We start from the raw sequence: 15,564 nt of genomic DNA on the forward strand, positions 1-15,564 counted from the left end.
TTACTTTTCACTGAAATTAAATGGTTTTTTTCACTGACTGAAAAGATTCTTAAATATGTCTCTGCAGTTGTTTCCTTGATGGGTCACATCACTGGAAGGTTATGACACATTTAAGGCATTTTTCATAAGCATAAGTTTTTAAATTTCAAGTTATAGCTAATTAGAAATGTCAGTCTCTTATCCCAACAACTTCTCAGTTCCTGAAAGTTCCTGAAAGTGCAGCTTTTTTCAGCTCCTTCACAGAGGCGAAGTGTTGGAAAAGCAAACAGAAACTTGGTTTTCTTACTCACCCACTGCAAGATGCTTTAGAAAGAGTGCAATGCATTCCTGAAGGTGAACAGGCTGAGAATTCCTCATCCTGATGACAAATAATACACTGGGATTTTTTCACCCCAGAAAAAATAATACGAATACAGAGTTGAACAGAATAATGAACCTTGCTAATACAGCGAAATAAATACCTGCTACGCCATGAAGGAGTAATTTCACAGCTATGCTCCAAGATTTCTCAATTCACCTTCCACATATCAACAGAAAATGGACATGATTTGTGAACTTCATCATCACTACCGAAATAAAATTAAGTTATACACATAGAATATCTACCTTAGTTTTATAATTGTATATAATTTCTATAATAACATTAATCTAATTCTGTAATTTCTCAGTCCCACAAAAACAGCACCTTTGTAAAGATACAGTCACGGAGTATATTAGGCTGTAGGTACTTCCAGATCTGTTTCTGGGATCCTCGATCCCTTCCCAGACTGTGGCACATCAAGAGTTAACGCCATGAGTGCTTTAAAAGCCACACAAAATTTTTAACTTTCCTCACCATAGAGCCTTGTGATGAGCCTTTAGAACATTCTTGTTCCCACTGTCAGATATCACCAACCTTCCTTTCCAGCTCTCCTTACCTTTTCCCTCCAACTGTGTGGTCTTGCCTTGGCTGAACCAGCAGCACGGAGTGACAGGACTCTACAGGAGGTTTTAAAATTACTCAGTTTCTTTACAAAATTGTTTTCTTCAGAGCCTTTTTCTACCTGGGGGACATTTCCACTTCATGGCCAGAGAAGGAAAGGAGAGAGCAAGACAATTCCAGCTGGCAACCAGGTGAAGAATACTTAAGGAAAATCCCAAAAGTTCAAGCACATCAAGGCATCTCACTTCCCTTATCACCTGTGTATGGCCTGTGTTGTGCAAAATCACTAATTAGCTTCAGAATCTCTGCTGCTCTGAACATTTTCCTCTACAGGAAAGAAAATGCATCTAAACCCCTGATAAACCTGCTGAAATAATAATCACCTGCACAAATTTTTGCAAACTCATCTCGTAAATCAGAACTGCTCCAGTAGCTTCTGATTTAAAACACTTCTCTACACATCTCAGCCCGTGCAGTGATTCATTTCCAGGGAGGTTTTAAGGAGTGTGTGTCATAAGAGTTCTGATCCTTCCTCCAGTTGTTTCTGGGGTGATTTTTTGGGTCTCCTGCCCAGCTTGCCAGCATCTAAATGGTGCTAAAAGGACAAAGGAAGTCTTGATCTCTTACTGGCTAGGTATGGTTGCCACAGCTCTCCAGTCATACCACGCACCTCCCTGGAACACCACACAGGCTTTCAGGCCAAACACCTCCCCTGGACTGGAACCCAGGCATCAGCATTAAGGAAAACGGTAAGGCAGCAGAGACAAGGACTAACTTCACCATCTTCTAAAGAGGAAATCACATAAATATAAAAAAAATACACAAAAGAAAAAGTTTCCAGCTTCAACAGTTCTTAGATCCTTTCTCTAGTTGAGTGTCTGCTGCTTCTTTCTTCAAGGATGAATGTGAAGGCCGAGGTTGCTGAGTGCAGAATGTCTTTCTTGTTAAACACTTGTACATGTCCACACTGGCACAGAGGTGCTGAGCTCCATGGACAATGCACAGCTTTCTGAGACATTCTGATACTCCTCCATGGGGCTACTGAGGATTCTTTTTCATGTAAATCAAGAGATAGGCCGTTTCTCTCCTGTGCAGGCAAAGAAAAACCAAATCACAAGGTATGTTTGAAGATCTAGGTTGCAAGTAACATCCCAGGTTTGCTCCTGCTCAGCTTTCTGAGCTTTAGGTCAACTAAGCTGGTCCTCTCCAGTGTTCCCAAGATTCCCTGGCAGTGCTGTAGTTTATAGGAAGGATTATCTCCCTCCTATAAGCTCATTCTCATATGATGCATCAGAACAAAAAAGCACAGAGAAATCCTGACTGACACATCCAACTTCAGTCAGGATAGAGGAGGGTCCAAGGGGCAGTCCTAAGTAACAAGACCACTCCTGCAGCCCACTTTGTGACTGCTCAGCAACCCTGCAGGCTCCCAGGATAGGCATATGCAGTCCCACCAGAGTAATTGGGGCACAAGGATGCCTCTTCTCCTCTCCTGCGTCCCCACTACACCCCAGGCAATATCCAGGCCAAAACATTTGTCTTCCCTCTCTTTGCTACCCTCATTCCAAAGTCCAGAGCAGCATCAGGAAAGAACAGGGATATGTTTGCATACCAGTAGAGGCTGGCATGTCCATAGGTGCATTTAACATCATCCCACGATACCTAGAGAAGAAACACACACAAGAGGAGGCTGATAAGAACTCTTAAGAGATGGACACATTCTGATACCATCCAGCAGTTCTCAGAAGAGTGGTTTAAGTGGCACTTCAGGAATTAACACCTTTCAATAAATTGGTTTATTGCTTTTACTCTTTGAGGAAAAGCAGTTCCTCTTCTGAACGTATACATTAAACAGATGTAGGGTACATCAAGCAGGGTATTCAGCAAATGGCAAAGCAGAACCTGAGGCCTTGTTTGGTACAGAAGTGAGAGTCACTCTGCCCTCAGCCCAGAGCATCCTGTAGCGGAGATGCACAAAGCTCTGCAGCCTCAGTTTCCTTTCCTGGTTCTCTTTAGTTGGCAGCCAGTCAGACTGGATGAGACCTGGAGGAGCATCCAGAAAGGTACAAAAGAAACGTGGCTTGATGTGCTCACCTGGCAAACGTGAGAATCGTTGAAGCAATACCATTTACACTCTGTGAGGCTTCGAATGTAGGCACAGTAATGGCCACAGCTGCTTGATCCTGAATGGGCCACAACAGCAAAAAGCTCGTACTGCCAGGTAGCCTGCAGAGAGACACAAAGAGCAACTCTCAGTGCAGCAATTCTCATCTGCCATGGACTGTAGAGAAGCAGCAGCCAGGGCAGCAAGGGCGTGCATTTTGTAAAGAAAAAGGGGAAAAAAATCAGATTGGCCCTGAGTATCCTGCCTTTTTTGCTCTTACCCTCAGAGTTTTGCCTGTCAGCTATGGGCTGGAAGCCTCCCTGGAGACCAGAGGGCTGTGAAAAAGGCAACAGGACAACAAAGGAGCAGCAAAGAGGTTCACCACAGCCAACCTGCAGCGGTGACTTCTGTTGTTGCCACACTTCCCCTTGTTATTTCCCAGTAAGAGAAACAGACCCACAGTGGGGCAGATCCATCTCAGCTACTTGGCAAAGCTGTTGTGGCCGACAATACCCAACTCTGTGGCCAACAATACCAACAATACTGCACAGGAAATACCAGGAATAGAGTTCTTCTGTCTTGGACAGGTGAGATCTGCAAAGCCTGGCTTTTGTCCTCAAGGCAGGAAGCTCCAGTTTTGGTGCCTTTGGTTATTTAATCTGAGCACAGAACATTAACTGAAGCTGTTAAAACTATGGGATGTGAGACAACACCGGGCACAGGTAAAGTTTGAGACATAGATTTTTAAGACAGGCACTTAGAACTGAGACAAGGTGTGATCTCTTAAATTTTTATGAGACTGGAGCAGAGAGGAGAAGAAAATCTGCCCTTTTTGAACAGAGCCTTAGGAGTATCTCACCTTTTCACTGTCATCTGCTTGGCACTGATTTTCTGTCAAGACTTCATTGAAGTCAAGTTCTTGTGGGAATGGCAGGCAGTGACTTAGCTTGCGTGAGTGAGATGATCTTTCAAAGCAGAAGCGCTTCAGGTGCAAGGTGAGAGTCTGTGGCAGACGGACGAGCTTCATGCTCTGTAAAGCAATAAATAACACCATTGAAAACTAGGGAACAAGCCCTGGGGAGGCGGGGTGGAAACAGCCATTGCCACCCAGTGCATGTAGAATGGAGAGCAGTCAGTGCTCCGGTGAATATTTGCCAGTTCCATGGGACAGCAGATGCCAAACCTTTGTAGCCTGTCTGCACACAAGGCACACCCACGTAACAGAGCTGTGATAACCAAGGTTTTCAGCTTTAGTGTGATCAGCACCCAGCCTTGGGTGCCTCAAGGGCTGCTTCATTTCTCACGTGCTTTCCTAGCCCCAGGTTGGTAGCACTAGGAAGGTGAGGAGAGACAAATCAACTTCCTGTGACATGTGACCACAGAAGGCTGACAGCTCCTTCCTTCCAGCACTGCCTTTGTTGGGATCATGCCGATGCCACCAAGACACGTGGATGCCTTGTGGCCTCAGAGGCAGCCCAACAGTGACAATGCTGTGGAAAGTCCCCTCCAAGCCTTGGGCTGAGGCAGCCTCCCTCAGGCACCACTCCCTTTAATGCACCTGCTCTCCATGAAACAGCCAATACATCATCTGGCAGAGACTCATACTGTAAGAACTGGGGAGAGCAGGGAAGAAAGGAAATCACAGTATCCTACCTTTATGTGTATGACCAGCTCCAGTGACATATCCTTATCTACCTCTGGAGCTACACAGCAGTGCAAAGGCCCACAGTGGGCACACAACATAAACTAACAGCAGCTTTTCTGCTGGCACAGAAATGCTACATCCCTCACTGACTTCTATTAAAACCCTTGAAAGTATTGTTTTGTGGCAAGAGCTACATCTACAACAGGGAACTTCCTAACAGGAGGAAAGATGCCTGTGGTTTATATCTCACTGACACTGCTCTGCTGACAAATCTGAGGTGCTGGTTTATATCTCACTGACACTGCTCTGCTGGTCTCCTCTTCAATTGATATGGTTGAGTCCTTTCCCCACCCTCCCCAGTCCTAAAGGGAGTTTTGGGTGTGAGACATGGGGAAATAATTCTCCAATTACCTGCAGAAAAGTTGTTTTCCTCCCACACTGTTGACAGAAACACATGTTTTGACCAGTCAGCTCTTCTGGATGGAAGAAGTATTGCAGAGACTCCTCCTAAGAAGACAGAGGAGATTTCTTTCAACTGAATTCCTTCGAGCTGGATTTTTATTTCTATGTTATTTCAGAGGGGCCAAGAAAACAGCAAAGCTACAGAAGGTGTGTTTTATTCAAAGGACAAAAGACTGCCTAGCAGCCTGAAAAAAATAGGTACCTCATTTCTCCTAGCTGCTGCTGTGATTGCATTAGTTGGGGGGAAAAAAAAAGCACCACATATTCCACAGAGAAGGTGTTGATGTGTGTCTTTTATACCTACTTCAAAGCCTTAGAGGTTTTCAGAGAAGCTCTTTAATGCTGAACCATTGTAAAGTGGTCAGAGAATCAATAAGGTCCGGTGGTCCACTGGCATTTGAAAAATCCACTGTATCCAGCAGCACACACACGGGCCACCAGCACTGCTGCATCTGGATGTCCACAGCAGCACTGACTCCACAGTGACAGGACACTGGGCAAACACAGGGATGCTGAGCTACCTAGGGCACCTCTCTGTGGTACCTGAGGACTCCCAGGTGCACATCACTGTGTAGTTTGAGTCTTTGAGTCTGTTACAGAGTATTTAATCAGCACTCTTTTTAGAAAAGCTCTTCACAGCCTTTATTTTTCAGTCCCCAAAGCAAGCACGTTTTTTGCGAGCTTTAAAGCTCCTCCAAACAAAGAAGAAATGTGAATGAGAAAAGACCACCTCGAAGTCCCAGACACTCTACAGAGACTCTTGTAAGGATTCTTGATAAGACCCAGAAGACACCACTACTGCAAGAGAAGGCTCCCACAGTGAACAGAGGGGAATCATCTCCTAAGGAAACAGTGCTGCTGCTAAACTTACCAGAGTCTTCAGCCTGTGAGAATTGGCATCCAACACTGGGAGTGGAAGGGTTAACATGGTGCTGTTGCTCTTTACTTCAAAAGAGCATTTCTGACAGGCCAGATGCTCCTGTATGCAGATTGTGTACAAATCCCTCAGCTCTTCAACCTGGAGGCGGGAAAATAAAGGCCAAAACAAGGTTTATGAAGAAGACAACTGAACTGTTTCCCTATGGGTGGGGAAGCCCATGTGGTCACACATTTCAAACAAGGTTATTGCTTCAAGGTTGGAACCAAAATGTGACAGTGACTTATGTGGACAGGGTACTTCCCACAATTTAAAGGAGAACAACTCCTTCCCCTAGTTCCCTAACAGAAGGGAAAGACACAGCCTGTAAGATCAGACAGTTAAATACCTGCTTTGATGCAGAATTGTTCTTTTTTGCTTGAAACTGCAACAGAAGCCTGTCTTCTGTATTAATAAAACTATGACAGCCAGTCAGGGAAGAGTCACTTTTCTCTTCCCAGTCCCATGGGAGGAGCTGTTGTATACATAATGTACTATCAGTGGCTAATTATAATGAAGTGCACGTGGCTGATTTCAAAGAATGGAAAAGCTGTGTCAAGAGACACCAAATTACAGAAATTTGGGGGGAAAAAAAGAAATTACATATAACTAAATACAGTGCTGCAAAAAGATCAGTCTTTTGGTTATTAATCAGCTCTCCCACTAGAATGGAGACTGGCATGCCCTGAAAGTAGGATGAGCAAAACTTAACTGTGATTCAAAATACCGAAGCTTACGAAACAAAGATTCTCTGTCTCATTTGAAAGATGCAATGAGAGAGGGGATAATTTTTAAAATTTAACTTAGGTCAATTGCCAGTGGATGGGATCCTTCAAGGAGCAGAGAAAACTACACATGATAAGGGCCAAGGGTTCATCCTTACTAGCTCTGGCTTCTTCATCTGCTTCTTTAACAAGTTCCAGAGAGTCAGAAAGAGCTGAGCAGCATCATGCTGCACAAACACTGCACAAACAGAAAACACAACCTCAATCAGTATCATGAACAGCACCGAACACAGATTTCCCACAAATGGCAAAGGGAAATTTGTTGTCCCCCATTAGATCCAGTCTCTTGTCCCTGCAGACAGAGCTTAGACTGGGCACAAGCTGCAATTTCTCCATTGTGACCTGAGCAGGCAGTGGGAAAAGACAGGAGGGTTTGTACCACCCAGTGCAAAAGTCGTGTCCTTGTCACCAGATGTAGGGACAAGAGGATACTCAGTACCCACCAGAGGAGGGCTCAGATGGCTCTCTGAGTTGAGGGTTATATTTCATAGCATCATAGAATGGTTTGGGTTGGAAGGAGCCTTAAAGATCATCTGGTTCCACTCCCCCCACCCCGGGCAAAACCACCTTCCACTAGACCAGCAAACACCTTTCAACCTGGCCTTGAACACTTGCAGGGATGCAGCATCCACAGCTTCCCTGGGCATCCTGTGTCAGTGTCTCACCACTCCCACAGTAAAAAATTTCTTCCCAATACTGAATCTAAACCTGCTCTCAGTTTCAAGCCATAACGCCTTGTCTTATCACCTTTATGTCACATGTCCTATCATGCCCTTGGGAACAGTCCCTTTTGAATCCTCCTTAGAAACAATACAGGGAAGATTCTTTATTACTCCACACACCTGTTTCCCTCATCCCCTCATGCCCCATGAAGGATTAAACTAGTCCTGAGCGCTGAGATAAAAGTGACAGGAGGGCCTATCCATATGTCTCACACACCAGATAGTATAAACCCCTTGATCCTTATCTCTCTTTAACTGGAAGAGAGATGGCTGACTGCAAAGCCACTCAGAGTCAGGGGAAAAATGATGCAAGCAGGGATATTGAGCTTATCTTGTGCTCCTCTTTCATAAAGGTCAGGGCACCTCCCCTTTCAGTGCTCTCCTGTTTGGGCTTTTATATTATAAAGATAAGGGTATTTGGTTATACCCTGTGTATTTGTACACATAGACAGACTCTTGGCATCCCATTGTCACTGGCCACCCACGCATTAAAAAGCTCACTCCTTTAGAACTTTGACCATTTGGGAGATTTAGCCTGAAAATTCTTCTCTCTGCCCTTATAAGAAGGAGCAGGAAGGGGATCTGTGCGAACTCGTTCTCTTTTCCACACTATCCCTTTCTTCCAGTAAGTAACGGCAGCTATTTCACTATCATGATGCCAGTACAGCAAGACAAATCACACAGTGAACTGGCCTCTCTGCCCTGCACAGCCCTTTCCTCCTGGCCAGTATCCATAGCTGGATCTTCTAGCAGTCTGATAGTCTTCCCACCCTTTGGACATCAGCAAATACATCCAGGGTTTTTCTCCTCTCTTCCCAAGTAAGACACAGCATTGCACTCACAGCTGGGAGGCAGCTACAAAGAGCACTGTGTCTCTGTGCACCTAACTCCTGACATTTCTGAATTCCTGAAGGAGATGTTGGAGTCTGCACTGCTTGTAAGTGCTGGATGATGAGCACCCTGGTCTGCAGACAGAGGTGGGCACGAGGCAGCGCCACTACTTACATTTCACCCTGTGCAGTGAAAGGCAGCAAGCCAGGTCTGTGGGACTAACAGCTTTGCACTTGCCACACTGCATCTTCTCCAAGAGCAGGAGCATTTGGTACGGAACACTGTTCTTCCTCTGCACATGAGATGACGGCACTGCAATCCTGAAAGGGGAAGAAGCAACACCAGTGGTAATCAGGCTGTACAATGGAGAAATACCAGACATCACACCTGAAGGAGCCCAGGTCAGTAGCAGAGGCAGCAGCTCAAGAGGAATCAGAATGGGTACATTTTCAGGAAAAGAAGGAAAAAGGGGAAGCAGTCACCTGCACTAGCTTGTCCCACAGTGCAGGCTGACAGTTCTAAAGTAAAAGGCCAAAATTTTAAGTTGGTTTGTTCCTGAATAAGGGACAGGCCAAGTGGGACCTCAAGTGCTTTCTGGCCTCTAGAAACAACATAAGTTACAGACAATTTCAGAGCTTTTCTTGCCTCCCACCCATTGATGTTCTCATTCTCAACATGCCCTCAAAATTTCATGGGCATATATATCATAATGCTTGTATTTCAACTACATGCCAACAAAACCTTTTAATTCTCCGTGAATTTATTGTAGCCCACAGGTTTTTCTAAGTCTTTCTTCAAACAAGCATGGTAACCTACAGTCTACATTATTTAGCTTTGCCCAGTTATGACACTTCTCATCTCTGCACGTCTGTAATTTGTCTTCTTTCTCCTCTGCACCGTAGTGAGCACATAAGAAAGGACTGAATAGGAATGATCCACTTAGATGATTAAAGCTGCAGTGAACTGAGTAAATTGAAAACAAATCAAACCAGTTATTAGTGTGGTCAGTAGGGAGACGGAAGCCCAAAACCTCCTCAAAAGCATGCAGAGACAACAGCCAGGCAAAACAAAGTAATGCTATGTATTCATGATCTGCAACACCACTCTTCTCTATCAGGGGCTAGCCAGGGCAAACAGGGCCCAGAGGCCAGGGATTGCAGTAGGTTTATGTTTACATGCTTAAAGTGACAAAATTAATAGTGGATATGGCTACATGTGACACATCCTTTATTTTAACGGCCTCTGAGTAAACCTGGAATAGAATTACATCCTGTTATGGAAAAGAGAGATACAAGCCAGAAAGACCCAGTTCAGGACGTGAACCAGAGATGACTAACAAGGCAGAACACTGCAACTTCTCCCTTTGCAGGGCCTAGTCTGTAGATGACAGACACAACAAGGCAGAGACCTCGCTGAGGGAACAAAAGCATCCCCATAGCACCTCGGTGATGCAAGCCTTCAAGGGCACATCCCATATGAAAAAGGAGTGGAGACAACACAGCAACGACAGAAATATCTCCGGTAGCTCAAACAGGTGGTACCTTCGGAGTATCCCTGTGAAGTGTATGTTCATGAGGAACACTTGGAGCAGAGAGTTCAGACAGCAGCTCAGTCCAAGGTTGTACAGTCCAATAGCTTCTGTAGGGTAGAAAAAGAGGAAGTGAGGCCTGGGGATAGGTACAAGAAAAGAAAGTGGAAATTATTTGAAAGTAGCAAACTCTTCTTGCGCATATTCAGGCATTCAGTGGATAGGCCCAGCACCTTGGTCAGAGCTGGAAACGTGTTCAATCTATTCTTCCGTTGCTCAAGCAAGTAACATTGGGTTTTGTTTGGCAACTGACAGGAAAATCCAAGTAAGCCTGGCTAATGATGCTCAGATTTCTCCCAGTTCCTCTATCTTCAGTCCTCTCATAACACACCTAAACATAAAATAGAACAACAAGAGGCAAAGGTCGCCTGTATGAGGGGAATAACTAGGTCCTAGTCCATAGCTTAGCAAATCCAGCACTGCTGGCTGTGTTTGGAAAGAGACAGAGCCAGCAGCTAGGCCTTTTCAGCTGCAATGGCCAATTTATGGAGCTAAATAGGGAAAAAGCTCTGAGATCTCCATGTAATCCATTCTCAAAAAACTCAACATGGTTACTTGGCAAGGCAAAATGAGAATCATCTGCATATTTCTCAGTGAAGACATAAGGAGTAGGAGAAAATAAAGCCTATGGACAGAGAATGGAACAGCAGGCATTAGAAATAGAAAATATGAGAGCAAAGAATAGGCAAAACATTATTACCATTTTTTAAGTCTGCCACACCAAAGACAGATATCAGCCTCTGGTTTTTGGCCTTCGCCTCTTTGGTTTCCTCGTCATTATTTCGTACTTCGGTTTCTGCCTCCATGGTCTCGCTTAATGCCAGCTCTGGTTTCTTGCTTCTTTCTTGACACCCACTTCTTTGTCCCATCAACAATATTGTTCAAAGACAGAAGGACTGCAGAGAGACACAGAAAGATCAGAAAGAGTGGGAGCATCCCAAAACACAGGACTTGTCCACAACATTTTCATTATGAAAAAGGTGAAATCATAAAATCATTGAATGGTTTGGGTTGGAAAGGAACTTTAAAGATTATCTAGTTCCAACCCCTCGTGCCATGGGCAGGGATGCCACCCACTAGATCAGGTTGCTGAGGGGCCCATCCAGCCCAGCCTGGAATATCAATAAAGTCAGTAAGATTACTGTAACAGCATTTGGGATATTTGAATTAACATGAGTGTTGAGGCATGTGGGCTATTGCTAAGGGAACAGAAAGGGAGTCTGATGACAATTGCTCATCCTGTCTTCCTCTTGTGGCTAAATAAATAAATGAGCCTTCAGTTCCACAGAAACAGCTCCATCTAGCCACGGAACTCCACGTATCCCTGTTTGAAAAGATTTGGTAAATAAGATGATTAAAATTGCCCAAAAGGCAGATGTTGCAAAACTCCTCTGTTTAGAAAAAGAAATGTTTTATCACACAAAGTAGCCCAAGTATTCAAAAGGCCAAGTTTCACCTTCTCTCCTGACCAGATAAGCACGTTTAGTTTCTGTACTGGGCTCCCCAGCATTGGTTTTAAGCGCCTGAGTCACAGCATTACTGTGACACTTTGGACTGTAATTTTGAAAGACGTTCAAGCACCAACATATCAGTTTCTTTTTCTGTTCCTTCAAGTGATCACAGGCAAAGTAACTGTTTGTGGAAGAGAACCATTATAATGCCTTGATTTTAAAGGAAGGATTTAACAGACCATTATTCTGACAGTCTCCTGTGACTCAGCTACTAAAGCAAAACAAAAATACATGGACAAAACAATATAGTAAAAGTTCAAATGCAAAAATGAAACTTTCTAACAGCCCACTGCCAACATGCAGACAGAATCAGAAAAAAGCAGATATTCACGGGGAAGGGGGGGAGACCAAAATAAATGCTCAGAAATTATTATCCTACAAACATTAAACAGCACGTAAAATCAGCCTAAGGCCAAGCACTGAAAGAATGAAGAAAAGCTACTAAGAAAGGAAAATAAGCAAAATCCTCATTCTGCCTTTCATAAAAAAGAAAACCTTTGCTTTAAAAGCATGTTTTTGGGTTAACTGTGCCTAATAGTGTCAAATATTAAAGTTACTCAAGATTTGGGCAGAGAAGCTAGAAATGGATTTTTTCCCCCGATTATTACCTTTAAGCTTAAGTATACTTACTCCCAACTGTACTTTTGATTGTTTACTGCTGAAGATTACTTTTGCTCTCTAAGTGTCACACACTAAGAGTCACTAAATATTGTCAAATTTGCTGAGAAGTTTTATTCAGGGGGGAAAAAAAAAAATCAACTCTGACATTCAAAGACAGATTCAAGAACGTGACTTTTTATACCCAAGCCCGGTGATTAGAACAGCTACACAGAAAAAGAGAAATTTCATCTGATTTCGCCCTTGCCGAAACAGAGCCTGAACACACGCTGCCTGTTTTCCTGGAAATGATTTAACGACGCGTTCAGGTTTCTGTAAGCTGAGCTGGAATGGGAGCCCATCTCGGGCGGGTGGGTTTAGCTGGTGTAGTATCAGCCAGAAGGTAAGGGATGCTCACAGGCAGTGGGGATGTGGAAAGAGACAGAAAGGAGAGGGACAGGCAGCACAGAGGTAGCTGAACAACAGCTGGGGATGTACTGGGGATAAAGCAAACCTGCAAGACGCATGTTTTGTCAGGAAAGGGAGGATTAAAGACCAAGCACAGGGCTAAATGGCTTTGGGTGACTTGAGGGAAAGGTAGAAAGATCTTAGGGATCTTAGGGCAGGAAGGTGCAGTGGGATACAGGAGGATTTGTGTCTCTGGTTCTATGAAATTCTCTCCCAGTCACCCCTATCAGGAATCCTGCTGTGGGACCAGGGACACAAACAGAACTTCCCAACCCTTGGAACCGCCTCGTTTTAGCTATCAGAAATACAGCCTTCCTAAGATTTGCACTTGACCTCCTTTTCCCTGCACAAGTATATAAAACAACTGGTGAGTGAGCCGAGGAAGTGGGGAGCAGGCTCTCCTCCTACCCCCATTTCTCCTCTCTCCCTGGAGAAGCAGCGTCTTGGTTTCATGTCAGGGGTAGGACTCGGTACCTCAGCGCACGTGGCTTGGCCAAGCCAAGCGGCTGCACCAGCACTGGGCAGAGAACAGAGAGCAGTGATACCCTCCTCGTACCCTCCACCCCATAATCATCTACCCTCACCCTCCCTCAGCCAGCCCAGCATCTTCCCTTTCACCCTGGCCTGTTCCACTCTCCATCTGCCCTCCCAAGACACTGGCTTCTCATGACAAACCCCCAGCTGCCTCTTCACACCCCACGAGGATGGCTCCCACCTCTGGCACTTGTCGTCCCTTCCCTGTCAGCTCCTTTCCCGTCACGGGAATCTTGGGGTGCAGATGGTGCTAGGGCAGGCTGTGGGCTGCATAGGGAGGCCAGGATGGGGCTCTGAGCAGTCTATTCTAGTGGAAGGTGTCCCTGGCCTCAGCAGGGGGGTTGGAACTAGATCTTCAAGGTCCCTTCCAACCCAAATCATTCTATGTTTCCATGGTCCCCCTGAGGTGCTCCATGAAGGGCTCCAGAAGGGATTCAGTGTCACGACCCACCCTTAACAGAAGGAAGGGAAGGAAGCACCTGAGAGCGCATCACCTCCACACTTCTCTGGGATGCAACTGAAAGGAGACTTCCCCCTCAGCTGCTAACCTACTCTCCGTTATTTCCCTCTCTTTCTATTTCCTTCCCTCCTGACACACTGCCCCTCTGGCATCCGACCTCACAAACCAGCAAAAAGGCTTCTTACCAATTCCCGCAGGACCAGCAGCGCTTCGAGCTGGAGCTCACAGCGCAGCTGCTGACAGGGGGCAGCGGGAGCTCGCACACCACATCTGCCCGCGCCGGAGCGGTGCGGAGGAGCCGCGGGCAGCGGGACGGCAGCGGGACTCGGGAGAGCGGCGGGCGGAGCGGGGCGGGGCGGCCCCGCCGCGTCAGGCAGAGGCAGTGCCCGCCCCGCCGCGCAGTTTTCATTTCCCGCTCGGCCGGGAGCGGGCACAGAAAGTGAAACTCGGAGCCGCCCTGCGCCGCCTCATCCCGGCACGCAGCGGGCTGGGAGAAAGCACACAGCTCGCTTTGCGTGGGGGAGGCACTCTGGGGATGAAGCGTCCCCGCACAGCTCATCCGGCAGCACGGGTGAGGACAGCAGGTACTGCCAGCCCTGCGTTCGGCACTGCTGGGCAGCCCCCGCGCGGCTTCGCTGGGCCGTGGGAAGGAGACAGCACACAGGAGGCTTTCAGAGGGGCTGGCTGGAGCTCATCAGAGCTTTCCCTGGGGAGAGGTCCCAGTTGCGCACCCTCTGGGCAGGTAGTGGGGAACGTGCTCGCACTGCCTGGCTCTGTCTGTCACAGGCAGCACAACTCGTCAGTTCTCAGCAGTCCGAGGTCTTCAGCCGGGACAGTGGAAACTGCCCTGAATCGTCACAGGGAGCGGTGTGGACATCTGTAGGGACTTGTGAGCAGAAGGGCACAGATGACTCAGCGTCTTGGCTGTGACTGAGGCAGAGGCTCTCAGCAATAGTTTAAATTTAGTGATGGTCCCTTCCTATTGCTGGCTTGTATGGCCACTGCCTGATAGAAGGGAGAGAGATGAACAGCTAAGCCATAAATTGCCGAGAGACAATGAAACAAAGTGTAAAAGGACACTGAAGGTTAGATAGGAACTAGATCTGCCAGGTGGAAGTTAGTGAAGCAGCGTGCAGCTGAAACAGCTTTTGGTAATGACCCCTGTGAGAGCCTGGGGTGCTCAGGACGCGTGTTAAGGGTATTTTAAGCTTTGCCTGCGGAACTCAGTCGCGACACGCCACTTCCAAGGCAGGCGGCAGGCAGAAGTGTGAGCCCAGAAAATGGGCTCAGGTGAAGGGATGGCTAAAAGTGAAAGGCGCAGTGTTTGGGTGCCCAAACGCACTGCCTGCCGAGCTCACGGTGTAGTGTCCCTTTGACAAAAGCTGCTAGCCCGTGACAATTGCCACGGCACTTCTGGTGTCCAGAGAGCTCCAAAAAGTGCATTGACTGCTTCAAGAGCCGGGCTCCTGGTTACTGAGTGTCCTTGCAAATGACGTAAATCGTAGTGTTGGTGGTCAGGATGAGATCTAAGCAGCCTTCGGGAAGTTAAGGAATCCACACCCCTGTGTTACGGCCCATCAGCCGTGAATGAGGTGTGAATGTCGCAGTACTTCGGAGAGGAGTTTTCACAACTGGGTCATTGCGTAAGGGAGGCATGACAAGGACTCACCCCACCTCGAAGGATTTGCTTCTTATCAGCTGCTTCCTTTATCTGGAAACCCAGTTTGTAGCCTCAGGTGGGCACGTCCTTCTGCACCTGGGAAGCCCCTCCCTGCACCCAGCGATTGCTCGAGCCCTGAGCACCGCCAGTCCGGTCTCTTACAGCACCTGGGCGGTGCCTGCGATGGCCGAGTGTTTGAGGTGTTTATCGCCAGCAGAGCAGCGATTCACAGCGCGCACTGTTGGAGCAATTTGGTTTTCTTGGTTTAGGAACAGGAATGTAGACTCTGCTGTAAACACCTCTGTACAAAACATTGGTTTTCCCCCATTCTGTAGCCTAGAAATATCGAAAAATCCAGC

General features: G+C 46.6%; 1 protein-coding gene across 2 annotated transcripts; it reads right to left on the bottom strand.

Annotated features, from left to right (window-relative positions):
• Nucleotides 1-129: 129 nt before the first annotated feature.
• USP18 (ubiquitin specific peptidase 18) lies at nt 130-15,335 on the bottom strand. 2 transcript variants are annotated; one of them, XM_032106644.1, is made up of 11 exons: nt 15,215-15,335; nt 10,676-10,871; nt 9,929-10,025; nt 8,562-8,707; nt 6,933-7,012; nt 6,005-6,151; nt 5,083-5,178; nt 3,886-4,056; nt 3,017-3,148; nt 2,535-2,584; nt 130-2,009 (listed from the first exon to the last, which is right to left on the bottom strand). In XM_032106644.1, exons 2-11 carry the CDS (start codon nt 10,842-10,844, stop codon nt 1,961-1,963), a joined length of 1,137 nt encoding a protein of 378 aa, XP_031962535.1. In that variant the 5' UTR covers nt 10,845-10,871; nt 15,215-15,335; the 3' UTR covers nt 130-1,960. The 2 variants fall into 2 exon arrangements, with proteins under 2 accessions (XP_031962535.1, XP_031962534.1); XM_032106643.1 differs by lacking the exon at nt 15,215-15,335 and adding an exon at nt 13,731-13,878.
• Between the last annotated feature and the right edge of the window lie 229 nt (nt 15,336-15,564).

This window comes from Corvus moneduloides, chromosome 4 (assembly GCF_009650955.1).
Source record: "Corvus moneduloides isolate bCorMon1 chromosome 4, bCorMon1.pri, whole genome shotgun sequence".
Lineage (NCBI taxonomy): Eukaryota > Metazoa > Chordata > Aves > Passeriformes > Corvidae > Corvus > Corvus moneduloides.

What these genes read in the sequence shown, in the direction of transcription:
- USP18 (XM_032106644.1), bottom strand. Translation starts at nt 10,844, where the DNA reads ATGGGACAAAGAAGTGGGTGTCAAGAAAGAAGCAAGAAACCAGAGCTG. An exon ending in TTCACAGGGATACTCCGAAG is followed by an intron (nt 8,708 to 9,928) that starts GTACCACCTGTT and finishes TTCCCCTTTCAG; the next exon opens with GATTGCAGTGCCGTCATCTC. An exon ending in ACGATTCTCACGTTTGCCAG is followed by an intron (nt 2,585 to 3,016) that starts GTGAGCACATCA and finishes TTTCTTCTCTAG; the next exon opens with GTATCGTGGGATGATGTTAA.